The 17,624-nt window shown below is 40.5% G+C and overlaps 4 protein-coding genes and 1 pseudogene across 4 annotated transcripts; 1 reads left to right on the top strand and 4 right to left on the bottom strand.

Moving 5' to 3' along the window:
* LOC120558195 overlaps positions 1–4,123 on the bottom strand; it is a 6,405-nt pseudogene extending 2,282 nt beyond the window's left edge.
* LOC120558095 (translation initiation factor IF-2) lies at positions 1,829–4,105 on the bottom strand. Its single transcript, XM_039798959.1, has 2 exons — positions 2,897–4,105; positions 1,829–2,824 (listed from the first exon to the last, which is right to left on the bottom strand). Exons 1-2 carry the CDS (start codon positions 4,032–4,034, stop codon positions 2,391–2,393), a joined length of 1,572 nt encoding a protein of 523 aa, XP_039654893.1. The 5' UTR covers positions 4,035–4,105; the 3' UTR covers positions 1,829–2,390.
* A 339-nt stretch (positions 4,124–4,462) lies between the features above and the next one.
* On the top strand, positions 4,463–6,065 carry LOC120556788 (histone H3). Its single transcript, XM_039796512.1, has one exon. The coding sequence runs from the start codon at positions 4,554–4,556 to the stop codon at positions 4,962–4,964; it is 411 nt and encodes a 136-aa protein (XP_039652446.1). The 5' UTR covers positions 4,463–4,553; the 3' UTR covers positions 4,965–6,065.
* Positions 6,066–8,713: 2,648 nt separating this feature from the next.
* Positions 8,714–9,640, bottom strand: LOC120557928 (mannose-specific lectin-like). The gene is made up of 3 exons (XM_039798634.1): positions 9,552–9,640; positions 9,186–9,276; positions 8,714–9,095 (listed from the first exon to the last, which is right to left on the bottom strand). The coding sequence occupies exons 2-3, from the start codon at positions 9,270–9,272 to the stop codon at positions 8,835–8,837; spliced, it is 348 nt and encodes a 115-aa protein (XP_039654568.1). The 5' UTR covers positions 9,273–9,276; positions 9,552–9,640; the 3' UTR covers positions 8,714–8,834.
* A 6,427-nt stretch (positions 9,641–16,067) lies between these two features.
* Positions 16,068–17,255, bottom strand: LOC120557769 (histone H4). Its single transcript, XM_039798373.1, has one exon. The coding sequence runs from the start codon at positions 17,223–17,225 to the stop codon at positions 16,914–16,916; it is 312 nt and encodes a 103-aa protein (XP_039654307.1). The 5' UTR covers positions 17,226–17,255; the 3' UTR covers positions 16,068–16,913.
* Positions 17,256–17,624: the final 369 nt, after the last annotated feature.

Genomic DNA, 17,624 nt, shown 5'->3' with positions numbered 1-17,624 from the left:
AAGATTAAGGTTTTAACAATGTTGACTCTTGATTTATAATTGGTATTTTTATTTTCCCATTTTTTAACTTCTTCTTTAACTTCACAGAGTTTATTTTCCCAGTTTTTTTCACTACAGTCTTGATTACAAATTGTCAGGCCCAAGATTTTAATTTCATCCTTTACTTTTATGTTGATATCACGTTTCTTACTTTCAGCTCCGATCCAAACTCCCTCTGTCTTATCCTGATTTAATTTAGCTCCTGAAGCCAGTTCATATAAGTTAAGGTGATTAGTTAAGACATCCATCTCCATCTGATTTTTAATAACAACAGTGACGTCATCTGCATAGGCCATGGCAGTGATTTTGGGCGCAAGGCCAACCCGAGTACCAGATATGAGCCTCTCAGAGTTTATGGTTTTAATAAGGGGGCTGATGGCCAGGATGTATAGAGCGGCACTAAGAGGACAGCCCTGTTTCACCCCTCTCTCTACATTAAAAGGTTCTGTTAACACACCATTTACATTAATACACACACTAGATTTAACATACAGACATCTAATCAAATGAATAAAACTTTCTGGGAAGCCATAAGACTTCATTACAGTCCACAAATAGTCTCTAGATATATAATCAAATGCCTTTTTTTGATCCAGCCCGATTATATAGAAGTCTTTTTTATCAGGTTTATTAATCATTTCTCTTAATATGCAAAGGTTATCCCACATCAAACGGCCTTTAATGGCACACGTTTGTTCTTTTTCTATAATTTCATCTAATATATTATTTACTCTATTCATAATTACTTTAGCTAATATTTTATAATCAGTATTCATTATAGTTAAATGTCTGTAGCTATTTATGTCATTTGCATCCCCTTTCTTATATAATAAACACATTACACCCTGATAAAAGGATTCCCCCATACAGCCACTGTTCACACCTTCATTATACATCTCTGTGAGGACGTTTGTTACATCATCGATATTTAACTGATAAAACTCTGTAGACAGGCCATCAGGACCGGGGCTTTTTCCAACGTTTAGTTGTTTGATGGCTTGTGTCACTTCATCCTTTCTTATGTTTCCCACAAGTTCCGTAAAGCTCAATGAGCTGTATGAGGGAAGCTTATCTAATAAAATATTTACACAACCACTATCTATTTCTATATGTTTATATGCTTCTATACATAATTCTCTGATTACTTGCCTTTTCTGCTTTTCATCAAACACTACATCACCGTCCTGTTTCTTTATGGATTTAATAAATTTACTTTGAGTTTGCCGTTGTCCAGGCTTTAAGAGTATGTATTAAATTTCCTGTATTATCTGTATTTGTTTGCTTATAAATGTTATACAATATTTCGTTATATTATTATCTATTTGTGTTTTGTTTGATTTCATCATCTGATTTGATAATTATCTTTTCTTCATCGGTTTTAAATTAACGTATTGTTCCATCAACATTTTATACTTTACATTTTTAATCTTATTTATTTCTCTACATTTATATCTGAAGAAATCTTTTAATCTTCGTTTTAATAATTCCCATAATTCAACATAGGATTTAGTTAAGCATTTTAATTGTAAGATTTTATGAATTTCGTGTTTTAATTCTATTGATAAATCTGAATCCTTAAGGCACTGAGAATTTAACTTCCAGAAACCTCTTTTTTCTGAGGATTCAGAAGACAAGACGGTTGTAACAATTAAATGATCAGAGAAGTCGTTTATTACTGTACCATAATGCTTGATTTTAAAATGATTAGAAACATAAATTCGGTCGATTCGAGTTTTTGTCTTGTGATCAAATCGTGTGTATTGAACACCGACAGGATAGATTTCACGACACACGTCTATTAATTTAGTTTCATCACATATTTCTTTTAAAAGCTTACCTTCCCTTAGTAGTTTAAAAACATTGAAACTAACTATATCATTTTTATCCGTGACTGTATTAAAATCACCACACACAATAACTTTATAGCCTACTGTTAAAAGCTCTCTAAGTCTTTTAAATAATTGCATTTTTCTGACTCTATCAGGAGCAGTGTACACATTAATAACACGGTATTTTTCACCCCTATAATAACAGTCAATCATAAGAAGTCTACCTGGGATTAAATCTCTTCTTCGAATTATAACAACATCATTGGTTTTAAAAAATATACCAACACCATCGGCTCTGCTTTCCCCAATAGATATTATACTCAGTCCTTTGTTCCACATATTACACACATCAGTGACGTCATTACGGGTATTCAGTCTGAGCTCTTGAGCACACAGAATATCAAAATCTGTGTCTAAAAGATATTTCAATTTCGTAGATCTAAAAGCTTTAGACTGGATGCCACGGGCGTTCCAGGTGGATATTTTTAAACAGGACATGATGTTGTTGGGGAGAGACTAAGCCTATGGTGAAGGTTTAACATCCACACGTTTATTTTCTTTATATGTTATAGTACGATTTCTTTTTTTTCTCTTTTTAACTTCCTCAAATGAAGGGTCATGCTGAACCTCTGGAGAAGGAAACTCTGGTGTCGTAGAGAACGAGCCCGAGTTACTGTCACATGGAGCGGAGTCAGCGTTATCAGCAGCGGGGGTGCTGCTGGCCCGCTGACCGGCTGTCAGCCCGGTAGAGCTAAAATCTGAACTAGGACTCTCACTGGCACTTTCATAACTCTGTTCGTTTTCCTCATTTTCATCGCCATCACTATCGTCACTCATGCTTTCTATGCCACTTATACTCAAATCTTTTTCCTCACCTGATTGAAGGGAGACTTCAGGAGGGGGGTTCCTGGTCTGCAAGGTGGGTTGAGTGAGATGCAGCTGCAGCTTGGCCGCTGGTTGTTGTGACGGTCCTCCAGGCTGCTGGGTAGTTGTCTCTCGCTGCTTTCCTCCAGGCTGCTGGGCCGCTGGTTGTTGTGACGGTCCTCCAGGCTGCTGGGTAGTTGTCTCTCGCTGCTTTCCTCCAGGCTGCTGGGCCGCTGGTTGTTGTGACGGTCCTCCAGGCTGCTGGGTAGTTGTCTCTCGCTGCATTCCTCCAAGCTGTTGGGGCGCTGGTTGTTGGAGCGATCCTCCAGGCTGCTGGGGCGCTGGTTGTTGTGACGGTCCTCCAGGCTGCTGGGTAGTTGTCTCTCGCTGCATTCCTCCAAGCTGTTGGGGCGCTGGTTGTTGGAGCGATCCTCCAGGCTGCTGGGGCGCTGGTTGTTGTTGCGACCCTTCGGGCTGCTGGTCTGCGGGCTGCCTTTGCTGTGTTCCAGGCTGTTGCTGGGAGTCACTGCGGAGGGGAGGAGCGGCGGTGTTTCCCAGCTGAGAGAGGCCCTTGATTTTATTGACGAAGGATTTAGGACACTTGAAGAAAGTATGTCCCTTCTCACCACACAGAGAGCATGTACTGTTGTTTTGGCAGGTGGAGGCTTTGTGGCCCAGGCTTCCACATCGCCAGCACTTCATAGTAGGGCAATCTTTCACTTGATGGTCAGTTGCTTGACAAATAAAGCACTTAGTAACCTGACCAGTGTATATAATTCGGCCATTGTATGGACCCAGGGATATAGAATTTGGCAAATCAACAAGTTGACCAGAGGTGTTGACATGCATGCGGATTCTATATTTGCGAACTCCGTACCATATGCCGAATTTGTCGAGAGGCTTATAAACTGACTGAATGATGTCGCAATACCGTTTTAGATAGAGCTCAATGTCATGATCGGAGACTCTGCCCGTCCAGAACTTTACGACGATTGTCATGACATCTACAGCCACAGAAGACTCAATACTCCAGTCACGCCATTTTACATCGTTTGACTTGGCGGAGGCAACTTCAAGGAAGCGTCGAAGGGGTGCTTCATTGTAGAAGACCAACTCAAAGTCTTTCCTGTTGGGCAGTGCTATGAATGAGTAAATGTCTGTGGGACTCACCCAGGAGGACTGGAATAATAACTGTTCAGCAACGTAATCTCTGTCTGGCGCAGAGCCATCACCAGTGAATTTCAGTCTTGCCCAGTGCTTGCCAAAATTGATAGCGTAGGGGACTGAGCTTTGAGATGCCATTTCGGGCACACGTGAAGCATACAGGGATAGGGAGCCTAGCAAACTCAGCCGAGAATGCCTCCTTTTCCTCCCTTGCCTCTTCCACTCATTTTGAGATCAGTCGATGTTGGATCGTTAGATTTTGCCTCGGCCACTCATGTTTAGATGTTCTCGTAAGTCTCGACTCAGAGAAATGTTTCCAGAGCGGCTGAAAGCCTCCTTTTTATGTCCGCGGAGCGCGGGAGCCGGTCACTTCCAGCCAGACCAACCAGAAAAGAGGCTTCCAGCAGAGCAGCAGAGGGCGGCCCGCGCTCACATTTTGGCGGACTTTTTCAAAACATTGTCCGCCAATGAGCGGCGGAGATTCGGGCGGTGGGTCGCTCCTGGAGGCGGTGCTGAGATCCAGAGGAGCCCCTCACCAATCAGGAGCCGGAGGTCTGAAGCAGCGTCTCATAGATCTCACATCCGGTCCCACAGTTTAAGAGCCGCGTGCTTCCCGGTTTGACTTGATATTTCTCCTGATCGCAGAAAGGAAAAGCCATGGCAAGAACCAAGCAGACCGCCCGTAAATCTACCGGAGGCAAAGCCCCCAGGAAGCAGCTGGCCACCAAGGCTGCCCGTAAGAGCGCCCCGGCCACCGGCGGCGTGAAGAAGCCTCACCGTTACAGGCCCGGTACCGTGGCTCTGAGAGAGATCCGTCGCTACCAGAAATCCACGGAGCTGCTGATCCGCAAGCTGCCCTTCCAGCGCCTGGTCCGAGAAATCGCTCAGGACTTCAAGACCGACCTGCGCTTCCAGAGCTCCGCCGTCATGGCTCTGCAGGAGGCCAGCGAGGCTTACCTGGTCGGTCTGTTCGAGGACACCAACCTGTGCGCCATCCACGCCAAGAGGGTCACCATCATGCCCAAAGACATCCAGCTGGCCCGTCGCATCCGCGGGGAGAGGGCTTAAACTGTCCGCTGCTGCTGCTCAACACACAAAGGCTCTTTTAAGAGCCACCAAATAATCCTGAAAGAGTATTTCCTTTTTATTCGTAGTCTGTTTCAGACGCGAAACGCACAACCTGTACTTTGTATGAAATATCGACACATGTGAGCTGAACTGAAATCAAAGAAAAGAGGAAAAACACCAGAGCTTGTAGAAAACATCTGAACTTGTAGGCTGTAACATTATCACTCAGATAATATTTACACACCGTGATTTGAATGTGTAGTCTTATAAAACCTACACACGTGAAGAGTGGTATTTACATTAATACAATAATGCAATTAAATCCATTCCGAAGAAAATATGAAATGGAAACAAATCTTTAATGGACTAAAACTGCTGTATTAATTTGTCGGTTAAGTACATTATAATAAAGCTAATTGTATGTTGAGATAAGCAGGCTCAGTAGAGAAAATGTTCTTTGAATAAGATTAATTAGAACAGCGAAAAAACTGGTGAGTTATGAGTTAAATTAAGAATTGAACAGGTCACATTTATTACAGTTGAATCCTGTTCAGTTGAACACTTTGATCAGCAGAGAGTGATAAAGCAGCAGCAGAAAAATTCTGCAAGTTCCTCTCCTCAGAACACACATTTAAGGACACACCACAGGTGAATAGAGTAAAAGATAATAGATATGACCATGAGACTTCCCCTGTTAATTACTGACATTAAGACCAATCTTTTTTTGTATTGCAAGTTTTCTGAAATGTTATGTTTAAATGTGCAAAAGAGGCATTTAGGAGAAATCTACAGACACAAACCGACAAAGTGTAGTAAAATAAACAGCTGGCTGTGTATTTGGGTTGTCTGAAAGATGTTTTTGACTGTAGTGTCTGGCCTTAAAAGACCTCCAGACTGCAGTTTACCTGCTGAAATGTAAGATTTTAAACAAAAGTAATTCCATCGTTTCTCATGGTGTGAAGTTATAGTGAGTATATTTCCCTTTCTGCAAACAGTTACACAGTATGAAGTAAAGTGACAAGTTCCAGTTTGTCACATCTATGATATGACTCATCCTGAAGCAATAAAGGAATATAACGTTTAATAAAATAGATGCTTTCATCTTGAAGTCTTCAGCCTCTCTGTCTCAGCCTGTCTCCAGCTCATACGTCTCTGTCACACTGTGGTGTCTCTATTTTAATGTTTCACTGCTGGAGCTTCCTTCCCAGTTCGTCATGTTTGGTGATTTCTGTGTGTCCACCTGTTTGGTCCAGACTGAAATATCTCAGCAACTGTAGCGATGGTTTTTTTGGTTTGCCGGTTCAATCTTACTCATTTAATTAAACTTCAAGGGCGTATTTATGAAACTGAAAGTAAAGTCATTTACTTGACTGCGTGAGACCCCACAGCGGCCTCAGTACAGAATAAATAGTCAGACGACTCCATGTCGATTGCAGAAGTTCACTGCATGCAGATTTATTTAAACAATTACATGTTTACAAGTAAACCGAGTGGATACATGTTGCAATATCTTAATTATTCCTGTGTGGTTGATCGTTTTACTTTGGAATGGAGCCAGGTACAAGTGAGTTTTATAGTTTTACACACATCATATGCCTATCTCAGCTTTGTCTCAGAGAGAAAACTCCTCACAGACAAGATGCACATCGGCTATTCTACCTTCCATGTTCCTGCTCGCTCACATCTCCTTCACGTCATCATCGTTCAAACTGAAGACAGCTTTAGACCGGCACTTCCTGTCTCCCTCACACAGAGAGAAGAGCCTCCTCTCTGAGTCAGCTGGGCCTAATTTGTGCCTAAAACATGATACACTAAATCACAACACGAACAAAATGTGTATTAAATAAACACCCATCTTGATACATGATTGATAGTGAATATCATTAAACTTACAGAAAGAAAAGTGAATGTGTGTGGGACACGTGAATGATCTGGTATGACTACATAGTGAGGTAACAACTATCTGGTTTCTTGATCATAACTCACTATTAGACATACACTACAATACTACACAAAACAATCTCTAAGTATTTACAATAAGAGTGTACTTTTCCCCTACACTGGTCTTCATGGCTCAACACACACAAGTCAAAATAAGAAATTAAATGAAAACAAATGAAACAGGATATTAAAAGAGAAAAGACTACACAAACCAAAAGATCAGAAACTTCATGAAATCTTTTGACATTCTATATGAAAAAGGTGACAACAGAAACCAAAAGCAGATTGTCCAACTGAACAAGAGTGACAAAAAAAGAAACATATCTTTGTAATAATGCAACAGCAGGAGGATACTAGGGAGAGGATACATTCAGTGACTTTTCCCTTTAAGAAATAAACAACATCATGAATATATTTATCTCTAACTGCTCTGTTCCACTGTCACACATCTTTAATGGTGATATATTCACCTCATCCCCAGGGGAAATGAATGGAAACATCCTCTCAGTGAAAGTATGTGTGTGTGTGTGTGTGTGTGTGTGTGTGTGTGTGTGTGTGTGTGTGTGTGTGTGTGTGTGTGTGTGTGTGTGTGTGTGTGTGTGTGTGTGTGTGTGTGTGTGTGTGTGTTTTAGCATCAAAATCAGAGAACGACAGCGTTCCTCTGTTCCAGTCCAGATTTTCTCTGATCTTCTGGACTCCAACAACAGTGGGGGGAGGTGATGACCATGTGAGTATTTACCTTTAAATAACATTATTCCCCATGCTTAAGACCAACCTGCTTTAGACAGTATGTCTCCCTTCCTCTGCCCAGACTCTGCTACACACAGTAGCCAGTGTGTACTGTCTCCAACCTCGGCATCCCAGCTGTGAGTCCCTGAGTTAAAGCCCCCAGAGCCCAGGGCTGAAAATATCCATAACAAAATCAACAGAATGCATTGCAATAAAGCAGATTAAAATCTATGAAAATACTGCCTAATAACATAACTAAGAATAACTATAGTCATGTCTGTAAAGTCTGTCAAAATTAAGCTTCCCACAATAGCACAACATCAGTGCTACAGCATTTCAACAGAAAACATCAGGTCTACTCATCCATTCCACAGAGCGAACCCGACACAGGAAAATCACACCAAAATCAAAGGCAAGAAAAAAACGTAGTGGTGACCACAATTTTATCTAAAGAGCTGACTTTGGAAAAACAGCTGATTGTTGAGCACCTCTTTTTCTCTATCTCACTGTCTCTCCCCTTCGCGGAGAAACAGATGATCAATGATCTACTAGCCTAAAGTGTAACAGAGCTGTGTGTTGTAACATTGTAATCAAATATATAAATGAAAATAGTTTGAGAATAAGTTATATATCCGTACAGCTGGGGACTAGGAGACGGCAAGAAAAAAGTGAGGAAAGGGGGCAGAGTGGTACCTAATTAAAATGAGTTGTCAGGACTTACAGGGAAAGCTGTACTTGTTGCAACTTGGTGCACATTGTTTTGTCTTGTTTTTATTGTTAATTCTGTTTTTGCTGCGGTACCCGGAGCTCTTTCACTAGGGATGAGCTCATAAAAAAATAAATTAGGGAATCAATATATATATCAATCTCAGGAAATTGTGTAGGCCTACTTAATGATGTTTTCAGCTCAGTTATTAGAACACCTGACTGACCAAAATATTGGTGTTTCTTATTACTTTGATACAACTTCCAGTGCTCTTTACCGAGATATCTGCTTTACAAATAGAGCTGTTTATGTCACTACGAAGCCACAAAAAAAGAATAAAGAAAAGAAAAACACATTTAAACAGTGTGAAAATTTGCTTTTATTTGATTCCAGCAGGCAGATTTATTGTAATTCACACTGACATTCAAAGATGACTTGTACTTGCAAAGCATTCAATTTAACAAAGCTTTGGGATGTCATGTGAAGACAGAATTTCAGCATGAGCACCAAACTTGTTGACAGTTTCTGGTCAACACCAGTTTGCCGCAATCCGTCAGTTCAAGACGGCACACGTTGCACGATCCCGAGATGTACGTCCCTGAGCTCCACTTGGGTTGGTTACATTGGTTGTAAATGACCAGGTTGCCGTCAGCCTGCATGATCACGCGGACAGCGTCTGATCCATTAGTGCCTGAGGCCCACACAGCCTTGTTTGGGCAACAGGTACAGTCATAGACGACAAAGTTCCCATCACACTGCAGGCAGAAACAGAGACATTCAACTGATATCCAAACAATATCATACCAAAATATAGAGTGAGCATTTCTTTTTAGAGAGTTACTCACCTGAAAGATAGCCTTATACCTTCCGCTGAGGGACATCAGACATTGGTTCTTACAGAGCTGCTCATTTGTAGACAAGAAGTTCTTCATGATTCTAAAAGAGACAAACAACTAAATCGGTGATGTTGCATTGACACCATGTGTGTGTTTTTGGCATTTCTTTTGTGCTGCACCAGTAATTTGTAACTGAATAGTAACTCTACTTTTACTTATTACATTGAAAATTTAAATTTAATTTGTCTACCTCAGTTCATCACCACAATAAGCCTGATGTACCTATTATAAGCAGATTTAACAGCATCGTGCAACGACTCTGAGTTAAGCTACTCTTGCTCAGTAATCTACATATGAATCCATCAGAGTACTTACAGTCTTGAGTGTCACACCAGTCAGTCTGTGAGCAGAAGTGAAGGAGGTGAAATTCACATCTTCTTTATATCATCTGATCTGGGGATGGAAAGGGAGTAACAGATGACGTGACATTCTTATCTAGAAGTCCTGACTCTAAAAGTCCTGACTCTACAAGTCCTGACTCACATTTCCCTAGAATTGTAAATTCTTCCTTACAGTAACAAAGACAGAGCACAGGTTACAGTAATCATTTCATATTTATTCAGCAGCCTTTGCACTCTGCATTTTTTTTTTTACATATAGTTATATCTGTAAATAGTAGTAAAGAGGTTACTTCTACAAACAAAACACACAAAGAAGAGAAAGAGTAATTCATGCCTACATGTGTGCGTTGACTCAGCAGAGATAACGTTAAATGAAAAAAGTTGATCCGTAGAAGAATAAATATTTGAAAGTGCTACAGAACGCCTGACTGCATTATATCCCATTATGTTTTTTAAATTTTGAATTGCCACCTGTGTTTTCCTTTGCATAAATGAAGACATTTCCACCATTAATTGATGTAGAACAATTCAGTAGAATGCAGGTAATGAAGTGTTTAAAGCTCAGAATATCCTAACCCTAACCCCAGACCCCATTTTCAGTAATATTTTTCTTTTTCATGCTACATTATGGCCAAGCATGCTCCCCTAAAATAGCATCTGAATAACGCGCTACTGACTTTAGACTAACACCACTGACTTTAGACCAGGTTTTTCTTGGTCAGTGGCGGAAATGTTTTCTGAAACTGCAAAATAGCACCAGGGAACGTCTTTTCGCTGAACCGCCCCCGGGAGCACAAATACATTCCCTAATTTACCGACGTGCATCTGTGGAGGGAAAAGTTGGCTGCAAAATAGGAATGATACATGCTTCGGTTTACAAAGGCAATTGCGCTGAGTGCAAGATAGGGCCCTTAATGTCTTTTGTGAACCCACATATGTGATTACAACTTAACTGCTGGACTCGACTAAATACATTTTTCTTAACCTGAATCTATCGTCTCAGAGTTGATCTTTGAGTTTTGGTATCAATAAGTCCTATCAACAAATATGCAATTAGAGTCAGATATCTTGGCCTTTGGGCCTGTGTCTTTTTCGCCGAAATTCCCTTTCTTCATCCTGCACCTGAGAAAGCTGTACCTGCGACCAGACGGGAGCAACTGAAATACCTGTAACAGAGGGTGGTTGTGGTCTGCCAAGACTGACTCCGCCTTCTTAAAAACTCTTGCTTTAATAAATTGGAGAGATCGCTCAGAGCAGTGCCTCTGCAATTTTTCCAAACACTTTGACAATCCCCTGTCGTCAGCTCTTATCTTTTTGGCTCAGTAAACTGTACCAACTTAAAGAAAAGGTAAAAGTAAGAAGTGATTAAATGAAACAACAATAAAACATTCCCATCAGAGTCACATCAATGTTAAAACTTCGGACCTACAAAGTAATCGGAAATACAAGCACTGGTTGGTTTCTTACAGACCGTTTTGACATGAGACCCAAAGATCCCAAAAAAACTCTGTCGTCCAAGACAAGTGGATTTATAAACCCCTTTAGTTGTTTTTGTTGGTGGGAGTATTTTATGTGTTTGTGTGCATGTAGCCTACGAAAGTGTGTTGTGTCGGGGTTTTGTTAATTATTCATCCTCTTGTAAAGACAAGAGAGTTAAGTGTTAGCATTTTTTTCTTTTGCTTTTAGAGGAAAATGTTTTGTTAGAATTAAACGCCAAGGTATGAATAATCACATAACTATTTTTTTCTTTTTTCCCTTTATAAGTGCAATGCCACCCGGCAAATTCAAAATCACAATATAAAAGCTAATGCTTCGTTATCTTTTTCGCATTGTTGTAAATGTATTATCAGTTTCGAAACCAGTAATGTTACATGATGAAAGTTCATGCAGTTATTTGATTTTCATACTTTTGTATTTATGATTCTCCAGAAGATTGACAAAGATATGCCAAGGACGCACCCACGCTTTATCTGTTACCCCACTAGGCATCACCAACGTTTACAGTAGTACAAATAGGTAAACGATGACTAATAGCACACCAGGTTTACCACTTGCCTGCTCCCGCTCTGCTGCTGTTCCCCATTATTAGTTAAAACGATGGATTAGAAAGTTTGTAAGTACACAAAGTTTATGAACACTTGCCTGCTCTCCTCAGCTCTCTGCTGCTGCTGCTGCTACCTGCAGTTAGAAGTGCTTAGGGCCGTCTACAAATTACAACACCGAAAAGAGATACAACAAAAATATTTATTAATTTAATGAATAAATAAGGTAATGTCTCCAAACTTACCTCAATTATTACTTGTCTCCTGCTAGTTATACTACAGCACTTACTTAAAAAAAAAAGTTAAATTAAAAAATATTTTTGTTGCATCTCTTTTCGGTGTTGTAATTTGTAGACGGCCCTAAGCACTTGTCTTACAGCAGCAACAACAACAGCAGAGAGCAGAAGCCAGCAGGCAAGTGTTATTTACATAAACTTCTGGTGTACTTACAAACTTTCCAATCCATCGTTTTATGAGTACATAACCTATATGTACTACTTGTAGACGTTTGGTATCATTTCGGGCATTATTAGTGGGGTCATTTACGCCGATACAAACGTGGGTCCATTAGCCCCGCGCTAAGCTATTCAGCGGCTAACGCTACTCTACGCTAACTCTCCCAATGTTCGACCCAGGTGAAAAAAGCTTCTGGGGGGGTGTTTGGCTCGAGGTCATGGTGCAAAGGACCCTAGGGTGAAATTACTCCGAACCATCACTTTAAGACTGCTATTTGAGTGTATGTACTCTGTGTGTGTGTGTGTGTGTGTGTGTGTGTGTGTGTGTGTGTGTGTGTGTGTGTGTGTGTGTGTGTGTGTGTGTTTTGTTTTTTTTTTTTTTTTTTAATCCATACTTACTTACTTCCAAAAACTGATCAAAACACTTAGCCTTGTTGTTGTGAGCATTGTAAGTGTAGTGACCTTATATCATTAAGCTCCATGCATTTTGGCACACAGGGCATGTTTCTGAATCATTTGTTGTGTGACTTCCAAAGAACTGTGTGTAAATCATTGTGTGACTTCTAAAGAACTGGCACTGGGAGATTGAGTAAGCCCTGACTGCAGTACGCAGATCAAGGAATGGCTCAATGTGGGTGGAGCTAAACGTTTGACTTCGCCCATTTGCCCAATAGCAACCGAAGAGGGAGAATGTGTGTCTGAGGGAAAAACACAGGACTTTCACCTCTTAATACATCAATGCTTTCACCCCACCCAAACCCATTGTTCCTTTCCATTTTTATAATTAAAATATCATTATTTATTATAATCTATATATATTTTTTATAATTAAAATATCATTATTTATTATAATATATATATATATATGTAATATATATTATATTATAATCGCTGTCCGTAGGTGCTGCATTGACATTTGAGAATGTGCAGCCTGATTTCTGCCACCAGATGGCGCCCGCGCGGAGTCAAACGTGGGGCAAAAAGAAGTCAAAAGTTTAGCTCCGCCCACATTTAGCCCAACCCCGATCTGCGTACTGCAGTCAGGTTCAATTGGAGAAAAATTTGGCAAGTCAAGGCAGGCGACTGCACAGCAGATGAGTGAGGTGGGAGCAGGTGTGTGTGGATTGTTAAGGCAGTCGTGTGATGGGGAAAGGAGGGAAAGTCTTATGCAACGTTTACACGTGGCCGGCTATTTTCATAAACGGACATTTCATCCTCTCGGTTTTCAGAAAAGTGTTCGTTTACATGTACCCGTGTATATATGCAGACCTGTAGGTGGCGGTGTAACGAGAAGCTCAAGCCCACGTTAGCCAATCAGAATACCGACAATAGCAACAACAGCAACCAATCACGTCCTCTTTCTCTCTCTCGGCTGCCTAAACCTCCGTTTGTCTCAGTTTACATGCAAACGTGCAAACAAAGTTTTCCAAAATCTCCACTTTGGCCGGAGTTTTTAGAAATAATCGTTTTCTGTGATAAAAACGGGGTTTTCATGTAAATGAGAGGCCAAACCGCAGGAAAATATCTGCGTCTTCCCTTCGTGTAAACGGGGCCTTAGGGCATCTGGTGGATGGATGGAAAATGGCAATGAAGGGCCTTGATCAAGTAAACAACAGCAAAGTCCATTATAGGGTCGAGCCGTATGAAATACAAAACATGTCTAGTTACAGTACCCACCCAGGACCAAACAGACAACAGACAGACTTTAGGAATTTTACAGTTTACCCAAAGAATGCTGACAAACTGCTGCATTTGAATCTATCCCAAAATAATGTGGGCTGCGCTAACTGCAATACACTTATGGCGCTTTTCCATTACATGGTACCTGCTCGACTCGCCTCAACTACAATGACATGGCTACTACTGGGACCAACATCCTCACACATGAATGCAAATGATCTCATTGAATCCACAAGAGTCTCAGCTTTCCAGTCATCCTCAATTAAAGGAGACCTTGTGTTTCTACTAGAACATGTTTAGATGTTTTAATGGTTTAAAAACACTTTATTTTATTTAAGTCAGGCTAAAGGCGGCCTACGAAATGTGTAATGCTAACCGAAGCGCTAACATGCTCACAATTATAAGGCTAACGTAATGATGTTTGCAAGCATGTTTACCATGTTCTAGCATTGAGACTTTGTCCAAAGAAGCATTCTTTTTTGCAACAAAGTTATTAAATGTTTTTTTTTAAATGTGCCTTTCTTACTGCAAAAGGATTTTACCAGCCACTCAACAGATTAGCATTGTTTTTCTGGATGGTGAGTGAAGCAAATCTACCAGTTCCTTGCATATTTTACCAGCAATTGGCTGGTGGAGACCCAGACCACTGTTATGTGTGTGTGTGTGTGGGGTGTTTCTGAATCATTTGTGTGACTTCCAAAAAACTGGTACTGTCCAGGTGAGTCAGGTAGACCTTGGTCTCACCTCCTCTGCTAAATGTTGTTGCTTCACATGTGGGATGCAGGGGTGTGTTTCAGTGTTGCTAGATCTTGCGAGACAAAAAAGCAACCAGGCCTGTGAAAACAAGCCCAAAATAAGCGACTTTTTCTACGGAGTCCCCCTAGGTTCCCGGGAAGAGAAAAATAAATAAACTGGGTGCACGGTTTTACAATCCGTGGGGACAGATTGTTAATTTACATCCATGTGGACAGATTGGTAAACTGTGCGCAGTTTTGCAAAACTGTACACACTGTAGGATAATGACTGACTACAATAGGGAGTTAAACCACCTTTTAACATTATTTAACATTAGAAAACTGATGGGATATCAAATATAGACTGATGTACCAAGTACATTATATACACAGTAAACCTCTGATAATTAAAATTTGCACACACAAATAAATATCTTGAATTGACAAATTCGTTATTTATCATTGCAGGGACTGCAGAAGATCCCATTTTTATATAACTATAACCCAGAAACAGGAGAAATTATTGATAATCTTAGTGTGCAGCAATAAAGTGGCTCCTGCTCTGATAAACAAATGAGTGAGTTAGAAAAGACTTAAATAAACTAAACTGGTTTAAAACCCATTCCAGTCAAAACCATTTGAACAGGTGAGGATGAGGCTTGGTCTAAAACATTTTTCTTAAGACTCTTAACACTTTAGCCTCATATATATGAAGAATAACACCCCCATTATCTTTTTCATCACTCACTGACGTTTTCCTAAACAGAAAAAAAACAGATTGCCCTGCTCGGCCTCTGATTGGCTAGTACTCGTTGCATCAAAAACTCTGCTGTCTCCTGTGTGTATGGGGAAAGGGGAGGGACAGAAGGAACAGGCAAGACAAACTCCTACGTTTAAATAACATATAGAAAATATCTGCTTGACAACTTATTATGGAGCTGGGAACAAGCCCAAATAAGCAACTACACTTTAGAAACAAGCCCAAAAAAAAACTAGACCCACTTTACAGAAAAACAAGCCCAAAGTCGCTTATAATAAGCAGACTTGGCAACACTGGTGTGTTTCAGTCCAAAGGTCTGATTTATAGCTGATATTTAAACTGATAGTTTGCAGCAGGCCGAAGCAGCAGTCATATTCATGTTCAACAGAAGGTTGAATGTAGTGGAGGAGTAAACATACATTTAGTTAAATTGCAGAACAAACTGATCCTATAAACTGACGGCACTTTATACATGATGCACTTTATTTTTGCACTTCATTCACTGGCTACGCTTTTAAGTTTTTGTCAGAATATAGCGTATAACGTGTATTGTTTTTGTATTTGCACTTTTAAAAGCGGTAATAAATAAGTTGAGAAAATTCCACGTTTCATTACCATTTTATAAAAGCTTGATTAGACATAAATGTAATGAACAGAAAAAAGAAGAATCCCTCAGGTTTTTTGTAAAACATATATGTATATACAGACATTTGTTAAAGTAGCTGATGCTTTCAGCACTTTTCCTCATTCATGATCTTACATTTGTAGACCCATTACCTACCGGCAGTGGAGTTCTGTAGCATCACCTCCATGGTATCACATTTAATCCACATGAATCTATTAGGAACTGCACCTCCAGGCTCAGGCACCGCTTCATCCCACAGGCCATTGAACTCCTCATGCTTCTCATCATGCATATATACACTTCTTCAATCATCTAATAAATACACAAATATATTTATTATGTAATTTCCCTTTTTTGTATTTAATTTGTTAATATTTAGTCCTGTATCTTAATTTGCAGTACATTATTCTGTTGTCTTAAAGATTTTGAAGAAGTTTCCTATACAGTTAGATATTGAGCATTGTTGGAGATGCCTGAGACTTAACATTTTCATTGCCAACAAAATAGGTTGTCAGTATTGTTGTGCACATGACAGAGAACTTTTCTATTTGGTTTTCTATGGTGTTCCTCAAAGTCTCAGTGTACTAATGTGCCACAAAATGGGTTCATTTAGCACCTAATCCGGGATCAACGCCCACATTTGCTAGGAAGATCAATCACACATTTACGTAATGTCCTAAACTGTTGTACACTTTTAACATTTTAATCTGCACCTTACCAAAACAATGTTTTTTACTGACTGGTGACTTGACACTGAGCTGCATCCCACATTAAGTTTCAGGTTCCCAGCTTTCAGGTGCTGTAGGCTACACAGCTATAGACCAGCACTTTATACTGAACCATGGACTACATGCACTTTTGGCACCAACTACGGTGTAAAAATATACAGTATAGCATGTATCATACTGGCACATATTTTATAATATGCCTAGGCTACTGTGAAATAATTTTGTCATTATGACAATAGGAAAAGGAGCTTTAGATGAAGTGGGTGGCTCTTAAAAGAGCCGTTGTGTTGTTGTAGTTTCTTCGGATCAGGTTTAACCTCCGAAGCCATACAGGGTGCGGCCCTGCCTCTTCAGAGCGTAGACCACATCCATGGCGGTCACGGTCTTCCTCTTGGCGTGCTCGGTGTAGGTGACGGCATCGCGGATCACGTTCTCCAGGAAGACCTTGAGCACACCGCGGGTCTCCTCGTAGATCAGACCGGAGATACGCTTCACTCCGCCGCGGCGAGCCAGACGGCGGATGGCGGGCTTGGTGATGCCCTGGATGTTATCACGGAGAACTTTACGGTGACGCTTAGCGCCCCCTTTACCGAGTCCTTTGCCGCCCTTGCCTCTTCCACTCATTCTGAGATCAGCCGATGTTGGATCGTTAGAAACGAATGAGTTCCCCAGCAGCAGACCGGCTCTATTTACATCTGATCTGCGGACGTAAGAGAAGACAGATGGCGCCAACTTCGGTGGGCGGAGCCAAACTCAGCAGCCCTTCCCACATTCTCTTTCATAACTTACCGTTTTCTTTCCTTTTGATTATAATTTATTTATGTACTTTAAGCCTTCTTGTCTTCCTGCCTCTGTAGTCTGACTCTAGGTTTAGAGCCTCATATTTATTAACATTCATAGGCCTATGTCATTTGTTCAAAATTCCTAAATAATTACTTATGAACAAAAGTTTGTGTGAAACATCTCCTTCCTGTCAGGTCATCTTTCTCTGTAAATAAAGTCCTGATAATAACAGTTTGAATT

The sequence above is a fragment of the Perca fluviatilis genome, chromosome 4 (genome assembly GCF_010015445.1).
Source record: "Perca fluviatilis chromosome 4, GENO_Pfluv_1.0, whole genome shotgun sequence".
Classification (NCBI taxonomy): Eukaryota; Metazoa; Chordata; class Actinopteri; order Perciformes; family Percidae; genus Perca; species Perca fluviatilis.
Note: the sequence above shows the minus strand (reverse complement) of the source record. Positions and strands in the feature narration are given on the sequence as shown.

Excerpts from the sequence above, each read along its gene's own strand:
- LOC120556788 (XM_039796512.1), top strand. The coding sequence starts at position 4,554 with ATGGCAAGAACCAAGCAGACCGCCCGTAAATCTACCGGAGGCAAAGCC.
- LOC120557769 (XM_039798373.1), bottom strand. The coding sequence starts at position 17,225 with ATGAGTGGAAGAGGCAAGGGCGGCAAAGGACTCGGTAAAGGGGGCGCT.
- LOC120557928 (XM_039798634.1), bottom strand. The coding sequence starts at position 9,272 with ATGAAGAACTTCTTGTCTACAAATGAGCAGCTCTGTAAGAACCAATGT. Across the intron at positions 9,096-9,185 it reads GGTATAAGGCTATCTTTCAG|TGTGATGGGAACTTTGTCGT; the intron begins GTGAGTAACTCT and ends TTCTGCCTGCAG.
- LOC120558095 (XM_039798959.1), bottom strand. The coding sequence starts at position 4,034 with ATGGCATCTCAAAGCTCAGTCCCCTACGCTATCAATTTTGGCAAGCAC. Across the intron at positions 2,825-2,896 it reads TGGAGGACCGTCACAACAAC|CAGCGGCCAAGCTGCAGCTG; the intron begins CAGCGGCCCAGC and ends CGTCACAACAAC.